The sequence below is a fragment of the Lynx rufus genome, unplaced genomic scaffold, assembly GCF_022079265.1.
Source record: "Lynx rufus isolate CCGP_SWC_20201006 ecotype Redwood Valley unplaced genomic scaffold, mLynRuf1.p SCAF_28, whole genome shotgun sequence".
NCBI lineage: Eukaryota > Metazoa > Chordata > Mammalia > Carnivora > Felidae > Lynx > Lynx rufus.
The window spans coordinates 3,855,687-3,876,716 of record NW_025814843.1 but is presented as its reverse complement, the minus strand read 5'-3'; the positions used below and the strand labels follow the sequence as shown (position 1 = coordinate 3,876,716).

The following is a 21,030-nucleotide window of genomic DNA, read 5'->3' as shown; positions in this document are numbered from 1 at the left end:
AGCAGCAGGACAGACCAATGGGAGAAAGAAGAGTTTTTTCCCATAAATGGTACTTAAGTAATTAGATATAAATGCAAAGAGGAGAAGGGAAAAAATGGAATTGGATCTCTACCTCATATGATAACAAAAATGAGGTTCAAGTGGATTGAAGACACAAAGATCTCAGGGAGGGATTTCTTATTAAACGAGTCAAATCTGCAAAGTCGACTACCTTAAAGTTAAGGATTTCTGGGGCACCCGGGTGGCTCAGTCAGTCAGGCATCCGACTCTTGATTTCGGCTCAGGTCGTGATCTCATGGTTTGGGGGAATCTAGCCCCGCATCAGGCTCCACACTGAAACTGCAGAGCCTGCTTCGAATTCTCTCTCTCTGCCCCCCTCCTCTCCCTCTCAAAATAAATAAATGACCATTTTTTCAAAAAGAAAATAGATCTGATCATTGTTATAAATCTATCTCATCTTGTTAAAGTTTAAATGATATACAAATTAATTGGTTTTTACCTTGCCAAAAAAAGAAAAAATGTTTCGGGTTATTCGAGAAGTCGGTATCATTTAGGGTATCTTTTCGCTAAACACAAAAAGGAAAAGGCACGCCTGCTTCCTCCACAAGCTGACTTTAGGCGTTGGGTGGGGTGGGCACCACAACTCCCTTGGACCACTCACCTAATACTCAGGTCATAACTTCCGCTCAGTAGAAAGTTCTTCTTCTCACACAAGAAGAGGGCGCGGACACTCCCGGCGTGGCCTCGGAACGCGATGGGTACCTCCTTTACTTGTATGACATCGAGAAGCTGGATCTTCCGATTGGATGACACTGCTACCAAGTGTCCCCCAGAATAGTGAATGATTCTGTTTCGGTCCCACCTGAGTTGCCGGAGGGGTGGGGTGGGGGTGGAAAGGATGATCCATGAAAGAAAAGTTAGTGTCCCTTCCAGCAACTCACTTAGTACGACAGCTGTCACCTACAACAACGGTATAATGGAAAGTTCGGGGCCTTCCAACAAGGGATGTAGCACAAGGGACCCCTACCTTATACCATACCAAAAAATCCTTTCAGGCAAAATTTTTTTTAAAAATTTTAATATAAAAAAAATTAATTTTCCAATCATAAGATTACCAGCCAATGGATAAAATATGAGCGAGGTGACCCAACCATGTATTGTCTGAATTGAGACATTTTATCGTGAAAGGGGACACTCACTATAATTACTCCAGGCCCACGGAGTGAAGTGGGATTATTTCAGCAAAAGGGAGGTGGTCATGCCTGAAGATGAGAATTTGTGATATTTTTGTCCTCATTCTACTTGTTATACCTAGAGCTCAATCAGCCATCATCTCTTCTAAGGGGCACACTTATCACCACGCGATCCATAAAAACTCAACTTTTTGGGGCGCCTGGGTGGCGCAGTCGGTTAAGCGTCCGACTTCAGCCAGGTCACGATCTCACGGTCCGTGAGTTCGAGCCCCGCGTCGGGCTCTGGGCTGATGGCTCAGAGCCTGGAGCCTGTTTCCGATTCTGTGTCTCCCTCTCTCTCTGCCCCTCGCCCGTTCATGCTCTGTCTCTCTCTGTCCCAAAAATAAATAAACGTCGAAAAAAAAAAAAAACTCAACTTTGCCTTTCCCCTATCTTCTTGGTCTTCGCCCTACTGACTGGTCAAGATGTAATTTGTTAGTCAGATTCACAGCCAGAAAGAAAATAGAGAGAGATGGCCTTTATGAAACCTTACGAAAAAAAGAGCAAAGTCCTAGGCCTAAACTATGGCAGAGAGCCGATCATTAAAATGTCTTCTTACAGCATAGACAGGTGACATCACACCGTGCGGTTATCATAAGCGCCATTTTCATGTTTAACATGGAAAGATACCCATGGTACTTTGCTGGAGTGGATTACAGAAACACGTATAGCATAACCCCATTTTTATTTAAAACTTGTAGGTATAGTACACGCAAGAACAAAATTCTAGACTAAACATGAATATTAATGGTGGTTATCTCTAGATGACAAGATTGTAGGAGGTGTTGGCTTTTCTCGATACATTTGCTGGCATTTGGTGGGTTTCTTTTTCCCAATAAGCACACCTTCCTTCTAAAAACTAGAATAAAACAACAAAAATATTAAAAAAAAAAAAAACCACGGTAATTTCACGCACATGACTTGTGCGAAGGATGGTCGACTGGTGTACCCAAAACTATAATGGGAAAGTGCCCTCCACCCACTGCCGAGAATGGTCCAAAAACCCAGCACCTGGTTTCCGAAGGGGATCTCATTTTAGTTGGGAGCTGGAGCTTGAGGTCAGGAAGGATTGCCTTTTCCAAGTGAACCGGGTCATGGGAATCCTAAGGAGGCTAATTCAAGGGTCCCTGAAGACCCGGATTCTGACCCCAGTACCTACGTGTCAGAGAGAATGCGGATATTATAAGTCCCACAGAAGACATTTCTCTCCTCCATCTGGACCTGCTGAGTTTCCTGGTTCTGGTATGCGGTCCACAGGTTGTAGTCATTCTAACAAGGGAACACTTGGAGTCAAAGCACAGTGGCAACTTTACCCAGGGCCCCAAATATGCACCCCCTGAGGTCTTCCCTGGCCAGGACATAAGGGCCCAAGGACTCTGCCTCTTTGGGCTGTGGCTGCCACTACGTGCTGGTAGGGAGAGGTCAATGAGCAGGCACTAGAGTCATCCACGAGTTAGAAAATGGTGAGTCAAGGGTCCTGACTCATCCTGCATCACTTTGTATCTTCTGTGTGTTCTGGTTCCTTCCGTGAACTCTCGATATCGCCGACAGCTCAACTTTTCCAAAAATGAGCTCACGGAGGGTACGTTCACAAAATCGAGTCACAGGTGCCCTTCGACTGTTTTGCAGAAGTCCGGGCTTCATGTTTATATTACGTATACCTGACTCTACAAAGCGTACTCATGGGAACTCAAGCTGTAGGCAAAATCACAGCTACACTCTCCGTGCATTTGTGCCTCAAAGTCTGCACGTATATGCAACCTTCATTTCTCCTTACAGCTGCCTCGTAAAGTACATCATTTGCCCCACAAAGCATTCTCGTCATTTTACAGGTGAGATATATCTGAGCCTCAGAGAGAGGAAATCAATTGTATCAAGTCTCAACAAGGGTATTTCCCTTCCCTTTCTAATAGTTCCTTCCTTCCTTCCTTCCTTCCTTCCTTCCTTCCTTCCTTCCCTCCTTCCCTCCTTCCTTCCTTCCTTCCCTCCCTCCCTCCTTCCCTCCCTCCTTCTTTCCTTCCTTCCTTCCTTCCTTCCTTCCCTCCTTCCTTCCTTCCTTCCCTCCTTCCTTCCTTCCTTATCCTTCCTTCCTTCCTTCCTTCCTTCCTTCCTTCCTTCCTTCCCTCCCTCCTTCCCTCCCTCCTTCCTTCCTTCCTTCCCTCCTTCCCTCCTTCCTTCCTTCCTTCCTTCCTTCCTTCCTTCCCTCCCTCCTTCCCTCCTTCCTTCCTTCCTTCCTTCCTTCCTTCCCTCCTTCCCTCCTTCCTTCCTTCCCTCCCTCCTTCCTTCCTTCCTTCCCTCCCTCCTTCCTTCCTTCCTTCCTTCCTTCCTTCCTTCCTTCCTTCTTCTCTGTGCCTCCCTCCCTCCAACATACACTTTCTGGACCACTGTGGCATGCCAGACATGCTAAGTTCTGGCACAGATGACTCAACTGGACTCTCACTCCTCTTTCCAGCCATTTCTAGAAGGCAATGACAACCATGCCAGCAGGAAACCCAAAAAACAGGGTGAGTTTATCATGAAAGCAAAAAAGACCACCACATCATGTTCGCATCTGGGAGTCCCCCCTGGGAACATCTCTCTTCCTACTTAGCCTTCTTCTCCATACCTGTAGACTCCTCCTTGGGATGCCCACTTTTCCCAACTCAATCTCCCTCTTGATCTTTAACCAAATAACGACGTCCACCTAGAAGTCTCTCCCCAGAATCTGTCAACCTGCCTCCCCTCCAGTGTCCAAGCAGCTCTGATATCCTGCCTTGAACTAATCAAGACGTCCGTGACTTCTCATGACCTGGGCTGGAATTCCTTGGCTCTCGTTCATCAACGAAGTTTTCAGAGCTGCATGGTGGGTCATTGGAGGAAAAAGACCCAGTTCAAATCCTAGCCCTACCACCAACCAGCTATGAGAACTTAGGTGACTTTTCTAACATCACAGCCTTCGTTTCCACATCCATAAGTTGGGAGCAATGATATCCACGCGATCTACTGTGAAGATCAAGTGAATGACGTGTACAAAGCCCTGGGCACACCATTCTTGGCACCCCGTTCAAGCTCAGTACCCATGGAAATCACCATCCCTCGGAGGCACTCCCCTCTACCTTTCCCTTGGAGACACTTCACTGCCTTGTCTTGCTACTTCACATGCTTTCTTCTGTTGACCACAGTGCTTTACCTGTTTCTCTCTCTTTTCTTAAATTATAACATTCCTAAAACAGGGGCGCCTGGGTGGCTCAGTCAGTTAAGCGTCCAACTTGGCTCAGGTCATGATCTCACGGTTCGTGAGTTTGAGCCCCATGTCGGGCTCTGTGCTGACAGCTTGGAGCCCGGAGCCTGCTTCGGATTGTGTGTCTCCTTCTCTCTCTGCCCCTCCTCAACTTGTGCTCTGTCTCTCTATGTCTCTCAAAACATAAATAAATGTAAAAAAAAAAAAAAATGTATAAAATGAGTGAATGGGCCAACTCAAAAATTAAAAAAAAAAAATGCGGGTCAAATTAAGTCCACAGATGTGTCTTCTTTGGCCCACGCCTTTAAGAAAAACAAGAGCTGTCCCATGATAATTCAGATTTCTAACTTCTTTTGAAATTCATACTACACGGTTTCCTTAGGAGAAGCTATGGTCTGGCCGTGGGGTTGGAAGTAAACGAAGAACCCTGAGAGGACAAGCAAATCCATCCGCACATTTAACAGCTGAGGAATTTAAGGCTGACGGAGAGGAAGTCGCTTGCTTAAGGACACACAGCACACAACTCCGGTCTCCCTTAGGGAATGTCACCTCCCATCTCCTATATCCACGTGCCATAGATCATGTATGGTCCCATTTCCTGTACCCCTCACAGGAGGGCCGAGTCTGGACCCCAGATGCCACCGCAACCCACCTTCATTCTCAGTTTCCATTTCTGATTTTTCGCACGCATGCGTTTCCCATCATCGGTCATCTTAGGAACCGGGATAAGAAGCTGGTTGGCGTAATTAGGTTCGATTCCCCCTGCGTAGGACCCCTGAGGGAAAAAAGATAACGGAAAATGGCTACTATTCTTGGTCCTGCCTCTCCAAGAGGGGTGCTTGGCGAGATCTGAAAGATGGGTAAACTCTGGCGGAGGCCTGGCCGGTGAGGCCGGTAGCACGTGCAGATCGGCTTAAAGTGGATCCTAAATACCAAACAGCCAGAGCCAGGCCAGCAAGAAATGGCGAGCGGGTCTCAGCTTCCCAGAGGTATGGCCTGCCTCCCAATGCCTGACTCTTCTCGTCTTCTGCTACAGATCCCTGCTGGGAAACACTCAAGCTACCAAGAGTCCACGATTCGGGGTAAGGCTTCGGGCAGGAAACAGAGATAAAAAATTCCGAAGACAGATACTACCCGGGAGACTTGCATTTTAACTTAAACACATACTTACTGGTCTCTGAAACATCTGTGCATCATATGAGACTGTTCCAGAAACATACTCATGGCTTTCTTATTGCACATGCCACAAGATAGATCTCTGGGGGGGGGGGGGGGGACGGGGACAAAATGCCCTGCTCTGTGACGTTTCAGAAAGACTCCGCCTCTCTCTTCCTGAGAGGTTTCTACACATGTCGTCCCTGCTAGATGCACAGACAATGCGGGTGGTGATTAACGGGTCTGGACAAACAGGAAGTTACGGCTAAAGCCTAACGGCGAGCAGGAGGCCAGCTAAGGGTCCGCCGGAGAGATCGGAAAGGTGCACTGTCAGGCCAACCTCAACGTGGAAATGAGGCTGGTTTCCAGATCAACCCCTCGCGGCCAGGAAGTACCTGCAAGAAAGCGATCTGGTTCTGAATGAAAGTATGCATGGAAAGATCCTTCTTGACCTGTTGGGCCAGCGCAGCCCAGTGCTGGCTCACAAAGGCACACCTGTTCAGGCTGTTTTTATCCAGCAGACCTGGGGGAAAAAAAAAAAAAGATGACGGACCTGGGAACCTCCCATCAGAGCCATGATGAAGAGTGTCTTGAGAAATCCCCCAATTTGCCCCAGCATACTTAGAATGTACTTGGAGAGGTGGATGGGCAGGTGACGGATGAAGTCTCGATATTTTCTGGCCCCAGAAGACAGGTCTCGGACCACATCCAAGTCAACCAACAGATCGGAGGGGGCGCTCTCTGCCTTGGACCTGCCTGCTTTTCTGGAAAACAGCCGGTTCATCTCAGAAATACACTGGAGAGAACTCTTCCATTGTCCTTTGGAGGAAAGCCAGAGAACGGTGCAGGGTGGGGTTGTCTCTAATTCAGGCCAAGAGAAGCCCTCCCCAAACCCGCTCCCCAGACATAGAGCTCATCATGGTCTACCCTTAGACTACTGGATTTTTGTCATTTCTTCCGCCAAAACGGAAACAAGACCTCCCAAACCAAACACACAAGGGCTTTGCAAGCCTTCCCAGTTCAAGGAGATGCCTATAGTGTATCAAACCCTGCCCGATTCAGGTGAAATGGCATTGTGTCCGGCACTTCCTTTAAATTACCCCAAGAGGGGCGTCTGGGTGGCTCAGTCGGACTTCGACTCGGGTCATGATCTCGCGGTTTGTGGGTTCGAGCCCCACGTCGGACTCCGTGCTGACAGCTCAGAGCCTGGAGCCTGCTTCCGATTCTGTGTCTCCCTCTCTCTCTGCCCCTGCCCTCTCTCTCTCTCTCCCTCTCTTTCTCAAAAATAAATAAACGGGGGACTTCCCAGTCTCATACCTATTGGCTTTCCTGCTACGGGCTGACTTACCAGTGTCAGATGGTCCGCCCCCCATATTTTCAAGCAACCCTTCTTTCCCTGGAGATCTGGACAAAGGGAAGGATGTGTTCTTGGTTCCGGCTGCCCGGCAGACCTGCGAGGTCTCAGACTGGTGGTGGTCTTTCTCGGGGAAGGCAAACACATCACTGGCGGACTGACTGAGCCCTGAAAACCAAAAGGCCAAGACAAGGGTGCTCCTTAATGGGGTGTGTGGAGGAAAGGAGGTGGAGGAAAACAGTTTTCTTTCTACTGCCCTCTTTTCAATCCACACAAAATGGACCAAGCCGGTTATGTCCAGTTTTATCCGGGGGAGCCCCCGAGTCGCTATGCAAATATTGCAGGAAGCTCCTTGTTGGATTTTGCCGACCCACAATGCACGCTTGCAGTTCATGAGTTTAAGCCCCGCATCGGGCTCTGTACTGACAGCTCAGAGCCTGGAGCCTGCTTTGGATTGTGTCTCCCTCTCTCTCTGCCTCTGCCCACTCTCTCTCTCTCTCTTTCTCAAAAATAAATAAACATTAAAAAAAATTTTTTTAAGAAAATTTAATTTCTGGGTCACCTAGGTGGCTCAGTCGGTTAAGCGTCTGACTCTGGGTTTCGGCTGAGGTCGTGATCTCACAGTTTCACGGGTTCGAGCCCCACGTGTGCATGCGTGTGCATACGTGTGTATACGCGTGTGTGTGCGTGTGTGTGTGTACAAGCCAGGCCTTCTGGAGTCTGCTGGCTCCTGGCAGGAGCACCTCGAGATGGGACATGTTCAGTCAGGGAGGCCTGGTTTTCGAGTCCCTTTACTTGTCGCCTAGGCTGTGTCACTCAGATTCCCTGAGTGTTACTTCCCTAACACGCCAAAGAAACCCAGTGCCATGTATGGGAATCTAACTGTCCCCTGGGTCGTCTAGCTTTGAAACTCTTTTGGATGTGAATCGTCTACAAATATGACCACAGAACAGGTCTCATGGACATTTAGGAATTCCCCACCTTCGTGGGCTCAAACACTGAGCCGCCGAGCCGCTGAGGCTCCTCCCTCTGACACTCCTCCCTCTGATCATCTGATCCCTCCTCCTGGGTCTTCTGAACCAACCCCCAGCCCCCCGCGGAACCGGTGATGGACCCCTGTCTAATCCCTTGCCTCTTTTCTGGCTTCTTTTGCTTTCCTGATCCAGCTGGCCAAACATTTCCAAGACCTTCTCACCAACACCCTAGACCAATGGCTCTCAAGGTGAGGACCCCAGACCACCACCAGCGGCAGCAGCTAAGAAGTTAGACATGCAGGATCTCACGGCCGCCGCAGACCTGCGGAGTCGGGACCTCTGGGAGAGGGTGCCAGTCCTCTGTGTTTTCAAAAGCCTTCCCAGGGATTCAGATGCAAGGTAAGGTTTGAGAACGCCTGCCCTACCCTTATTTGACCCTCTTGCTACCTGCAGGCTTGAATAGACACCACTTCAGGTTGGATTTTATGCAGGCACAAGCAATATGGCGGAATGAATGGGAACGAGCCCTACATTTTGACCTCTTGGCCTGGTTTCTGTGCAGTGCAGACTGAAGGGCAGAACAGTTCAGAAGCTTCCCCCTTACATCCCTCCCAAACCCCATCTAATCCCAAACCCACTAATGCAGGAGCCACACCAGCAATGAGTATTAGAGGCACGGGCCAGCCATAACTGGGCCTAAATCCCTTCCAAATGCCAGACAGTTAAAAGTTCTGTACTTCCTGGGGCGCCTGGGTGGTCAGTCGGTTGGGCGTCCGACTTCAGCTCAGGTCATGATCTCACGGTCCGTGAGTTCGAGCCCCGCGTCGGGCTCTGTGCTGACAGCTCGGAGCCTGGAGTCTGCTTCGGATTCTGTGTCTCCCTCTCTCTGTCCCTCCTGTGCACGTGCTCTCTCTCTCTCTCTCTCTCTCAAAAATAAATAAAACATTAAAAAAAAGGTTCTGTACTTCCATAAAAAGCATTTGCATTTCATGCTTTTCTAGAAGGAAGTCACATCCTGCAATTTCTCCTTTGGCAAACAGGACCGCATGTCAGGACAAGGAGCTCTATCCTGCGTTCTGGAAAACCTGAAGCTTGTCTACCTAAGCCTGGCCACACGTCTGGTTCCTTTACAGGCTCCTGACGTCTGGCTTCCTTACCTTTGGGGGCCCTCTGCTCTCCCCCTGTGGCCTTGTTTACCTGCGACATTGCTCTGCTCTCTCAGGAACAGGACTCTGATGACATTGGCAGCAGCGAGCAGTAACTTGGGGTCACACATCTGGAACAGCAAGAGCGTGTAATTTGCCTTCGTCCAGTGGGTGCTGTTCCCGAACCAGTACAAAATCTCCCTCATCTTCTGTTCGACTGTTTTATCCAACATCTGGTTCAAGGAAGACCTGCCGATTTTCCCCTCCTTCTTGCTGAGGTTGATCCGGGACCGGCTGTAGGTGAAATCCTTCCCCTGCGTGGCCTGAAGGATGTTCTGGAAATAGTGTAACAAATACAAGCTATCCAACTGCTCCAGGATGCTGACCAGAAACCTCCTTTGGGGTGTCTCACCGATCCTCCGGAACCACTGTTTGGTAGAGAAGATCTTCCAGGTGAGGACACATGTTTCACACTTCTGGCACACGGGGACAGCGCTGTTTCCCTTCTCACAGCGAAAATGGGGGGCATTCCTGAGCCTCAGTTCCAGGTTTTCCATGATCCTGAGATGCCCAGCGCATTTTATCCTCGTCCGTTATCAGCCCCACCAAACACCACAGGAGCAGGAAGCAGCTGATGAATATCCCAGTTGAGCCTTTTCTAGTATAAACATTTCCCAGAGAAAAAGGTAAAACGCTGCGTCGGATGGAAAGCTTATGTCTCCCGGAAACTGCCGTAGAAGCCTGGCTTTTTGTACTGACCTCCTAGGAAACATGGCTTTACCGTAAATCTCCTAAACCGGGCACTGCTTAGGTGGAGGCAGTTGCTGTATATTCTGAAAGAGCCGGTCATCTCATTTCTAGAACCACAAGAATCTGTGTTGGTCGAATTTAAGCAACATATGGGTCCTTCTTAAAGGAGAAAATATATACTGTGGAGCCTGGTGTTGAGCTCCAATGGATATTATTAGTAACGACTTACAAATATTCGTGGATGTGAAATTGGATGTAAACTTAACGTTTACAGCTGTTTGGTTATAAGCTGGCTATCCCAATGATCCCGAATATGTTTATATTCATTTTCTTTTCTTTTCTTTTCTTTTCTTTTAATTTTAGAGAGGGGGTGGGGAGAGGGGCACAGAGAGAGAGAGAGAGAGAGAATCTCAAGCGTGCCCCACACTCAGCACAGAGCCTGACATGAGGCTTGAACCCATGACCCTGGGATCATGACCTGAGCCAAAATCGAGTCAGATGCTCAACCGACTGAGCCACCCAGGCATCCCTGCCTTCATTTCCTAAACTCAGCATCGAACGGAAAACACAAATGTTTAAAAGAAACTTGTTTGACTGCTTCAGAATGCTAACCAGAAACCTGGGCAGAGAAGCACTCCTTAGCAGAAAAGTTTCAGTTAACCTCAATCACATGCACACACACGTGTCTGGGAGGCAGCACTATGACTGAACTCAAGGGGGTCCCGGCTTGGGTTGCATGAAATTGAACACAACCCAAGAGGTGTTTGAAAGCCGAGAACTTTTGATGAGTTGTTACAAGTAAGGAGACAGGGAGATAGCTCTCAGAGGACTGTGTCTCCCTGGGGTTAGGAAGGGAAGCTTTTATTGTGTGTTAGGGGGCGGGGCAAGGAGCTTGCATATGCATTAAGGATTTATACATATTCCATTACTTAGGCGTTTCGGTTCAATTGCTTATGCCTAGCGTGTCCACATGCCAGCGCATACATCATGTTCAAACAATGGCAGAAAATTCCACCCGCAGGAGATCTGGGTAGTAGAACGAGCTAAAGGTAACTTCAGGACAACTTGGGGGGGACAGAGGGGGACTTTTGTGCAGATCCTTAGCTCCAAACGGGCTCAGACTGGCTCATGTAAGGGCTATCAGGTAAAATACCTAGCAAGGGACTATCAGGCAAGAAACAGCTGGCTGAGCAGCTCCTTGGCAGAGACTGTCGGTTCTGCAAAACAAAACTCATTCCTTCCCCACTTTTGTCTCTTCCCTCCCCTCCTTCCGCTGCTAGCTTTCAGCCCTCCAATTTGAGTACCTCCCCCTTGCATCCCAGCCAACAGAACAGCTGAGTGGTGAAGAGTGAGGGGTCTGGGCTCAGACTCCTGGGTTTGGACCCCAGCCCAGCTGCTTACTAGCTCTGGATACGCATGCACATTGCTTAATCCCCTGAGCCTCAGTTTCCTCATCTGTAAAACAAACAGGATGATAGTTCTTACCACCCAGAATGGTTTTTTGAGGATTAAATGAGATACTATAGGCAAAGCACTTAGATGATCGCCTGTTACATATGTCACCCTCAGTAAATGCTAACTATTGATCTACTGCTGTCATCATCATAGTCGTCATTGGGACCACTGTTCTGGGCAGCCAAGCAAACAATGCCAGCTACTATGTTTATACGTGTGTATGTGCATACATTGATGATGAGGGGGCGTGGGGCAAGCTGAGGGCAAAATACAGGCTGGCACCCCCACCCCCACCCCCTCCAGGTGGAATGTGTGTGATATTCCTCGACAAACCTGACCACCCAAGAACAAAGGGGCTCAAGTGCTTGCCACGGCAACGTGGGCAACTAAGGCAAATGAAAAATTAAATTTCCTTGCTGCCTACAGTCCATTGAGAAGTCCTTGAAACAGAGTGACCTGCCTCTAGGAGCTCAGCTTCCTGGATGATGAAGCTTTGCTAGGGGCAAAAGGGAATCTTAGCTTAACTTACCCCAACCTTGAGGATCCTGTAAGTCTACTTCCTTTATCTCAGCTCCCCCAAGATACATGCTGGCCATCATACTCCAAGCTTATGGCCCCCCGATATACATCTGAAGGGTCTCATGACTGAGGTTTTATTAAACAGTAATAAATGTCATTTCCCTAGCAAGAGCTAGCCCCTCAAGCTGCTGGAAACCTTGCTTCCAAAATTCCTTAGAGACTTACTCTATCCCTGACCCCTCCCAACCTGAGGGTATATAACGAGTTGCCCGTCACGACCCCATGCAGCTCTTCCTGCCCACGGGTCCTGTCCCCGTGCTTTAGTAAAATCACCTTTTTGCACCAAAGACGTCTTCAAGAATACTTTCTCGGCCATTGGCTCCAGACCACCCCACCATCGCCCCCAAAACTTCATCGTTGAGATGCATGTAAAAAAAAATAACGACTGTGGGGGCACCTGGGTGGCTCAATCGGTTGAGCATCTGACTTCAGCTCAGGTCATGGTTGTGAGTTTGAGCCCCACATTGGGCTTGTTGCTGTGGGCAACAGAGCCCACTTAGGATCCTCTGTCCCCCTCCCTCTGCCCCTCCCCCGTTTGCACACACTCTCTCTCAAAAATAAATAAACATTAAAATGTTTTTAAATGAGTGCGTGTGTGCATAGTTTTTAAAAGAATAAGGACATGAAAATGGCAACCGTATTTCCTGAGACCTTTACCCCTTGCTGTTGCTTATGATCCATTCAGGAGTGATGATGTGGGTCGTTGGACCCAACCCCTCTGAGTGCACGTCGCCCTAAGGTACCCAAAACAGAAGGCTTCTGCAGTCAGTTATGACCCAGAAAGAGACCAGGGGCTCATCGGGCTTTTCGAACATTCTGAGCAACAAAATCCCGTCTGCAAATCATATCTTCCGAAAAGCTCTATGTGTAACGTAGACAAAAGCGAAGTTACGTTAGCATAAATGTATAAGTTCCAAAGTTCACTTGTTAGCAAGGCAATTACGGACAGCAATGGGGCTCTTCGGATGAAGACAAAACCTTGAAACCTGAAGTTAAATATGACAGACACTGTCTTCCATCAGCTTTACAAGCCACAAAGTTTGATTAGCAGCTGCTCCGGGGATCCTAGAATCCATTAGAAAAACGTTTGGGAATCACTATTAAGTGCTGACGTATTCAGGCTGAGTATCTGCAAAGTGTCACAAAAGTTTCCACCAAAAAAATACCCACACAACACACACACACACACACACACACACACACACACACACACTGTGTATGTGTAGATCTACACGCAGAGAAAGAACAAATGTAACAAAATGCTAATAATCTGTGAGTGTGGGTGAGGAGTATACGAGCGTTCATTGTTCAGGTCTTTTAGTTTTCATGGGTTTGAAAATTTTCCAGAAAAATAAAGATATAATGCTGAGTTGGAAAAAATTACTGTAATAGACTATTCCGTGTCGATTACCACCCAGCTCACCACTGCAGCCAAAACGTCCTTGCGAACGTTGGGCAGCCCAGAAAAGAGCTTCCAAGGCGCACGGAGACAATTCTGCTGCAGACAGTTCTAGATTTCAAACACTGATTCTGGTACGTAGGAGCTGTGTAATCTTGGGTAAGCTGCCTGGCCTCGCTGAGCCTCCGTTTCCCCACCTTACTGATGAGGATGGCAGAGATGAAGGCAAGTAATTCGATTGGATCCAGATGCGGGAGACCAGTTAGCACTGCTCTTGTTGTTATAACTGTTATTTCCCTAGATTAAGCCAAAATGCTTGCAGTAACTGAGCATTTCTGGTGCCTACGTCTGCTCAGGTAGAGGAAGCCATTGGGTGTCATTGCCTGGGTTGGTGGCAATGGCAGTCTGGCATTCGAGTCGGGGTTAGGGACAGGAATCGGGCTGGGAAGGAGATCCGATCAAACATCCCAGCCTCTTCTATCTGAATCGATATCGGGAGAAAAGGTGAAAGCAGGATTAGCCTCTAAGCTATCAGGGAGGCCAGGAAGAACGAGTACCCCAGACATAGAGTGCTTGGGTATACGAGCGGGAGACTCACTACCCCCAGAACTGCTACAAACTGAAAGTGGCTTGTTTTGGTTTTTTTCTAAGTTTTATTTATTTAATTTTGAGAGAGAGAATGAGCAGGGGAGGGGCAGAGAGAGAGAGAGGGAGACAGAGGATCCGAACCGGGCTCTGTGCTAACAGCACAGTGCCCAGTGTGGGGGCTCGAACTCACGAAATACGAGACCGTGACCTACGCTGAAGTTGGAAGCTTAACCGACTGAGCCACCCAGGGGCCCCAAGGTAGCTTGTTTTTGAAGGTCCAAATAAATTAGGATTTTTTTTTTTTCAAATAAATTAGGATTTTAATCTGTTTGGCTGGTCTACCTACTCAAGGAAGTGGTTTTATCCACCCAATTCAGTCTTTATTCCCTGCTGAGGGTCAGCTGTGGCCCACTGGAGGGGCAGAGACCTGGGAGTCAGAGAGACTGGCTGGAAACCCATTGTTGCTTTTCACTAGCTGTCGTGGCCTTGAACAAGCTTCTCTGAGCCCCCATTTTCTTATCTGTAGGAGACACACGATCGCTATCCTGCAGGGTGTTGTACTGTGAGGATGACATTCCTACAAGTAGGCGGGCATGGAGGTTGCTTCTGCGGCCTCTCCTTTCCACTCACCATCACTACACACACACACACACACACATACACACACACACGCACGCACTCTCGCACACATAGCATCTTACCTGGCTCACGCAGGGAGGTTAAGCCATTTGGGATCTGGTGTCAGAGTTGAGAAAGTGGCCGTGGTGGAGGGCAGGACAAGGTGGCCGGATGGGAGAAGCCGATGGTGGGGAATTGGCACCAGTGGTAGCCAAAGAAGCAGGCAAATAGGTCTCATGGGAGGTAAGACCCAGGAGAGGAAAACATTTCTCGAAGAAAGGCTTTGGAGCTGAGAAGTAAACCTGGAGGTTTCTCAAGTATCCAGGCTACCAGCAGCCTGGAGGATTCATGCCAGTCCCCCGGCTGTCCTTTCTGCCCTGTGTTTCTCTGTTTCGTTCAAGATTCTGAGTAAACCCGGGGCGCCTGGGTGGCTCAGTCGGTTGAGCATCTGACTCTTGGTTTGGGCTCGGGTCGTGATCTCAGGTTCAAGGGATTCGAGCCCCGTGTTGGGGTCTGTGCTGACAGCACGGAGCCTCTCTCTTTCCTTCTCTCTCTGCCCCTCCCCTGCTTGCGAGCTGTCTCTCTTTCAAAAATAAACAAATAAACATTTTTTTTAAAAAGATTCGGATTCAACCCTTTTCCCCACGGCACCCCCAAACTCTGCTTCCTTTTCCCACCCTCTCTCGCGGTTTGAAGAACCCCAGAAGGGGCCAGTTCTGCTGCCCTAACATTGCACCTGAGTCTCTGCTGGTTCCTGTCCCCCACAGCCACCTGTGGAGCTCAGCCAGCGGGAAGCCAGGAAAGGACTCGGTACCAGTACCGAGTAGAAGGGTGTGGGATGAAAGCCCACATCCCAGGCTGCGCTACATGCCCCTGGGCAATTCACATGACCTGCTCCCCTTCTATTAAATGATCATACTTCTACCTAGCTCACAGGTGAGTGTCAGGGTCAAATGAATGTATTACTTGAAGGGCACTTTATGATGTATGAAGAGCTATACAAGTATTGTTATGATCAGAGAAAGTGGGAAAGCTGCCACCTTTTATCATCACCCCCCCCCATCATGTGATGTTACAAAGTTAAAAGAGAAAAGTCTTTGTTCCTGAGAAGTCAGTGAATTTCCAGGTTGCCCGTTTGCCCTTTGACTTTGAAAAAAAGCAGGTGGATGGGGCGCCTAGGTGGCGCAGTCGGTTAAGCGTCCGACTTCAGCCGGGTCACGATCTCGCGGTCCGTGAGTTCGAGCCCCGCGTCGGGCTCTGGGCTGATGGCTCAGAGCCTGGAGCCTGTTTCCGATTCTGTGTCTCCCTCTCTCTCTGCCCCTCGCCCGTTCATGCTCTGTCTCTCTCTGTCCCAAAAATAAATAAACGTTGAAAAAAAAATTAAAAAAAAAAAAGCAGGTGGAAAACAAGGACATTGACTAGACATGTTTTATTATCCCGAAGGGGGAGAACCCAGACAGCACAGAAAGTTCTAAACTTAGCCGAAATAGCTGAATTCCCAAGGAGACAGGGTTTGCCTGGGGCGGCCAAAAATGTCTTCCTGCTTGTACTAAAATGAGTAGGCACTCGCTATTGGTATTTGGAGAGCAGGGCAGGTGAGGGAGAAGAGATGGATGCAAACCAGTGGTCCTCAAACATACATATGCTTCAGAATCCCCTACAGGTCTTATTAAAGCAGATTGCTAGGCCCGGCCCCCAGAGTTTCTGATTTCTAAATCCAGGCTGGGAGCCTGAGAATTTGCATTTCCAGTAAGTTCCTGGATGGCACCGATGCTGCTGGTGGGGAAACCATACTTTAATAATTCAAAATCTGTGGGGCGCCTGGGTGGCTCAGTCGGTTAAGCGTCGGACTTCGGCTCAGGTCATGATCTCACCGTTCGTGAGTTCGAGCCCCGCGTCGGGCTCTGTGCTGACAGCTCAGAGCCTGGGGCCTGCTTTGGATTCTGTCTCCTTCTCTCTCTGCCCCTCCCCAACTTGTGTTCTGTCTGTCTCTCAAAAATAAATAAATGTAAAATAAAAAAATTAAAAAAAAAAAAAAGAATTCAAAATCTGTGAACATAACTTTGTTTTAAAAGTAAACACAGGGTCTCCTGCCTGGCTCAGTCAGTGGAACACGTGACTCTTGCTCTCGCAGTCTGTGAGTTCGAGCCCCGTGTGGGGGTCTGTGCTGACAGCTCAGAGCCTGGAGCCTGCTTTGGATTTTGTGTCCCCCTCTCTCTCTGACCCTGCCCTGCTCATGCTCTGTCTCTCACTGTCTCAGAAATGAATAAACATTAAAAAATAACAATAAATAAATAAAATTTTTAAAAGGGTAAAAGTAAACACAAATCCTCAATTCTTTCCAAAGTTATTACTGTGTGTCCTTGACCAAGTTACATGACCTCTCTGAGCCACCTGTGTTTTCCTCTTCATTCCATAAAATAGGGGAAATATTATCTATCTCACAGGGCTGCAAAGATTAAATAAGAAATGGTATTCAAAGATAGTACTTGAGGGGAGTCTGGGTGGCTCAGTCAGTTAGGTGTCTGGCTCTCGATAATGGCTCAGGTCGTGATCTCACGGTCCGTGAGTTCAAGCCCCATGCCAGGCTCTGTGCTGACAGCCCAGAGCCTGGAGCCTGCTTCAGATTCTGTGTCTCCCTCTCTCTGCCCCTCCCTGCTTGCTCTCTGTCTCTCTCTCAAAAATAATAAACATTAAAAAAAAAATTTTTTTAAATATCACTGCCTAAATACTGGAGCATGCTATGGGAAAAATAAAATTTAACTTCAAAATCAAGCTTGAAACTGATTGAATGAAAGATGAGGCAAAACACAGACAGGAGGGCCTTGAAGGTATGGCTGGAATGGGAGAAAGGATGACAAGGCTTTTTATGGAAACTTCTGGCAAGCGCATTATAATTTAAAGAGGCCGAGAACACGGAGTTGCTATAACTCAGAGCACCTGAGATAGGTTAAGGGGTTCACTGCAGTCTGACTGTAGCGGCTTTAGTAGGGTCTTTTGAAAATTATTTTTTTATAAACACTTTTTTCCCCAAGGAAACAGAGTCACAACATTAATTAACTTAGGGGAAAAGATTTTTAACCTCAAATGCCTGATCACTGCTATGCTGACCCTGAGTCCTTGTTGGATTACCTGTCTGCCCTCTTCTTTTCCAGAACCTGGTGGCCTCCCTTCAGGGAGACCATGGATTTTCTCAGCAAGACCACAGACAAACCAGAAATAAAGATAAAGACTAAGCATGTCCCAGCACAGACTGGCCGGCCGGTCATTCTACCTGAGCCATACACGGTGTCCCCTGCATGTGGATATCAGCTACACACGATATGGTGACCCTCCTGCCCCACCACCACCGTGACGCATCGTGGGTGTGGAGGGAGGGGAGTCCTGCTCAAATCGGATGGACCTAGGAGAAGCCGGAAATGTGCAGGCTACTATTTCTTCCACTTCTGTCTTTGGCTAATGGGGCTGGAGTGGTGACCCCCGAAATGGGGACAGTTGGTTGTAGAGACGGGGAGCAATCCGATACATGGTCAGTCAACAACACAATTCAAAACTCAAGATGGCCTGAGAAAACATCACATTAGAAGCAGTACATCAGGCAAGGAAATGAGGGAGGAAATACTGCCTCGTCTCTTATTGTCTTGAATCGTGGATTACTGTTCAGCTCTTCAGATTCACTTTTCACTTCAATTTTTTTTAAGTTTATTTCTTTATTTTGTGAGAGACAGAGGCAGGGCGAGTAGGGAGGGGGCAGAGAGAGAGGGAGACAGAGAGGGAGACAGCGCTGTCAGTGCAGAGCCTGACGTGGGGCTCGAACTCACAAAACCGTGAGATCATGACCTGAGCTGAAACCAAGAGTTGGAGGCTTAACCAGGGGCCGTTCACTTCAATGTTAAATCAACTTCCGTGATCCAAGGGTACAGCTGGTTATCTTCTGGGTCGCTGTATCTTAGTGCCCAGCCCAGCAGCTTGCATGTTATAAATACATAACATATATTTCAACATATATGTTGAATCAATTTGATTTGAGGACGGTCATTCCAAAAACATGCTGAACATGTTAAAGAAAGAAGGGTTCCACGAATGGGCCCAAATTTGTATCTTATCATTTCATCATGGATCTTGGGAGGATGTGGGAATTGACTCAGATTCCATAACGTTCCTGGAAAAGAATGCCATGGGCACTTGAACCTCAAAAAGTTGAGACAAGAATAAATTACGTAGAGGCTAAAATTGCATTCTGACCCTACGCTCACAAAAATGGTTTAGTAATGGAACAAAACAATCACGCACCAAAAGGAGCTCCTGATGAGTTCAGATTGTGTTTCCAAGTGCGTCTACACAATGGAAGAGGAAATAAATGTAGGTAAATACGGAAGAGTGCCCCACGCTCACACGGCTTTGGGGAAATGACGGAATATAAAATAGGCCCCGTTTTTGTTTTTGTTTTTTTAATTTGTTTGTTTTAGGCAATTTCAGTTTGGGGACCAAGAGTAAGAAAGAAGATATACCCATCATTTGAGGCAATGACAGAAAGAAAGTAGGTATTTCTAACACTCAGTTTTGCTTTGATCTTTTTTTGGGGGGGGGGAGCAGAGGAAGGGCAGAAGGAGAAGGAAAGAGAGAACACTTAAGCAGTTTCCACACCCAGCGAGGAGCCAGAAGCAGGGCTTGATCTCACAACCCTGAGATCATGACCTGAGCCAAAATCAAGAGTCAGACGCTCAACTGACGGGAGCCACCCAGATGCCCCTGTTTTGATCTTTCATATCAAGAAGGGAGGTGTTGACACTGAAACTGAACGGACAAAGAGAGCTGGCTGGGAAATGAAGTTCGAGTCACAAAGGGTTCCTTTATAAGAGCTCAAGCAGGGGCGCCTGGGTGGCGCAGTCGGTTAAGCGTCCGACTTCAGCCAGGTCACGATCTCACGGTCCGTGAGTTCGAGCCCCACGTCAGGCTCTGGGCTGATGGCTCAGAGCCTGGAACCTGTTTCCGATTCTGTGTCTCCCTCTCTCTCTGCCCCTCCCCCGTTCATGCTCTGTCTCTCTCTGTCCCAAAAATAAATAAACGTTGAAAAAAAAATTAAAAAAAAAAAAAAAGAGCTCAAGCATTCTGACTTAAACAAATTACATCTCATGACCCTGACCCAGTTTACCGATGTGACCAAAAGCCAGGCGGTAACCTTCAAGACATTTAGAAAAGTGTAGAGGACGGGGACACGTAAAAGTGTCTTAATTTCTAAAGAGAAAAATAAGGTAGATTCTGGAAACAACACACTCATCCAACTTGGATGTGAACTCACGGCAGAATCCTAAAGTGGTTTAATGAAGGAGTCGGTGAGCATTTAGAAAATAAAGCAGCCAATACCAACAAACCTCAGTGGTTCAGTAAAAACTGGCCAGGCTGATCTCGTTTTCTCTTTCGAGAGCATTGTGAAGCAGGTGAGCAAGGAAATGCGGACATGTCTTGATTTTTGCCACTGGGAAAGTCCTTCCGGGTGTCTGGTGGACAAAGGACTAAAAGTGGGCTTTAAAAGTTGGCTACAGCTGTATACAGTTCTCCCAAAACATAACTTATTGAATAACTACACCCAAAAGGTATTGACCAGGGGCTGCGAGATTCCGTATTTTAGCCTTACCCTAATCAATATGGATCCACAAGATTAAGACTTCAGAAGAAAAAGTTCACCAATTCCATGGCTGACACTAGGCTCGGAAGGAGTGCCAGCCTATGGCACGCAGAATCGTGAATCAAAGGTATCTCTGGAAGCAGCAATGATGCCACAATATTTTAAATTCAAATAAAAAATGAAAATAAATTCCAATTTTACAAAATTTTGAAAATTCTCGAAAATTCTAATCCTCCACTGTATAGATCCTTGGATACAAACATAGGGCGGGGTCTCTGGAAACAAGTCAAGGGACCATCAGACTGTCAAAGAGGACGATAACTTGCCTTGACACAGGTCACAGGAAAAGACCCAGAAGTTATGAAGGAAAAGTGGGAAACGTAGGGTGAAAACAAACTTCCTTGGAGGACGTGCGTGAGAACTGCCTTCATACAGTTGAAGGTCTGTCCTCTGAATGAGAAATCAGACGAGTCCACATAGTCAAGGGGAGACCCCTCCTCGGAGGTCACAGGGACTAGGACTTGGACTCCATTAAAACATTTCTTCTGGGAGCACCTGGGTGGCTCAGTCGGTTAAGCGTCTGACTTGGGCTCAGGTTGTGATCTCGAAGTTCATGAGTTCCAGCCCCGCCCCGCATCGGGCTCTGTGCTGATGGCTCGGAGCCTGGAGCTGCTTCGGATTCTGTGTCTCCTCTCTCTCTCTGCCCCTCCCCCACTCGCACTCTATCTCTCTCTCTCAAAAATAAATAAACATTTAAAAAAAATTTTTTAGGGGCGCCTGGGTGGCTCAGTCGGTTAAGTGTCCGACTTCAGCTCAGGTCACAAACTCGCCATCCGTGAGTTCGAGGCCCGTGTCGGGCTCTGGGCTGATGGCTCGGAGCCTGGAGCCTGCTTCCGATTCTGTGTCTCCCTCTCTCTCTGACCCTCCCCCGT

General features: G+C 48.0%; 1 protein-coding gene across 3 annotated transcripts in view; it reads right to left on the bottom strand.

The window, feature by feature from the left end:
• Window positions 1-9,637, bottom strand: part of FBXW10B (F-box and WD repeat domain containing 10B) — a 33,717-nt gene extending 24,080 nt beyond the window's left edge. For all 3 annotated transcript variants that reach the window (XM_047089969.1, XM_047089970.1, XM_047089971.1), the window contains exons 1-7: window positions 9,133-9,637; window positions 6,956-7,129; window positions 6,229-6,426; window positions 6,003-6,130; window positions 5,105-5,227; window positions 2,392-2,501; window positions 662-862 (exon numbers count right to left, since the gene is read on the bottom strand). In XM_047089969.1, coding sequence (XP_046945925.1) covers window positions 662-862; window positions 2,392-2,501; window positions 5,105-5,227; window positions 6,003-6,130; window positions 6,229-6,426; window positions 6,956-7,129; window positions 9,133-9,637 — 1,439 coding nt within the window. The remainder of the gene's footprint in view (window positions 1-661; window positions 863-2,391; window positions 2,502-5,104; window positions 5,228-6,002; window positions 6,131-6,228; window positions 6,427-6,955; window positions 7,130-9,132) is intronic.
• Window positions 9,638-21,030: the final 11,393 nt, after the last annotated feature.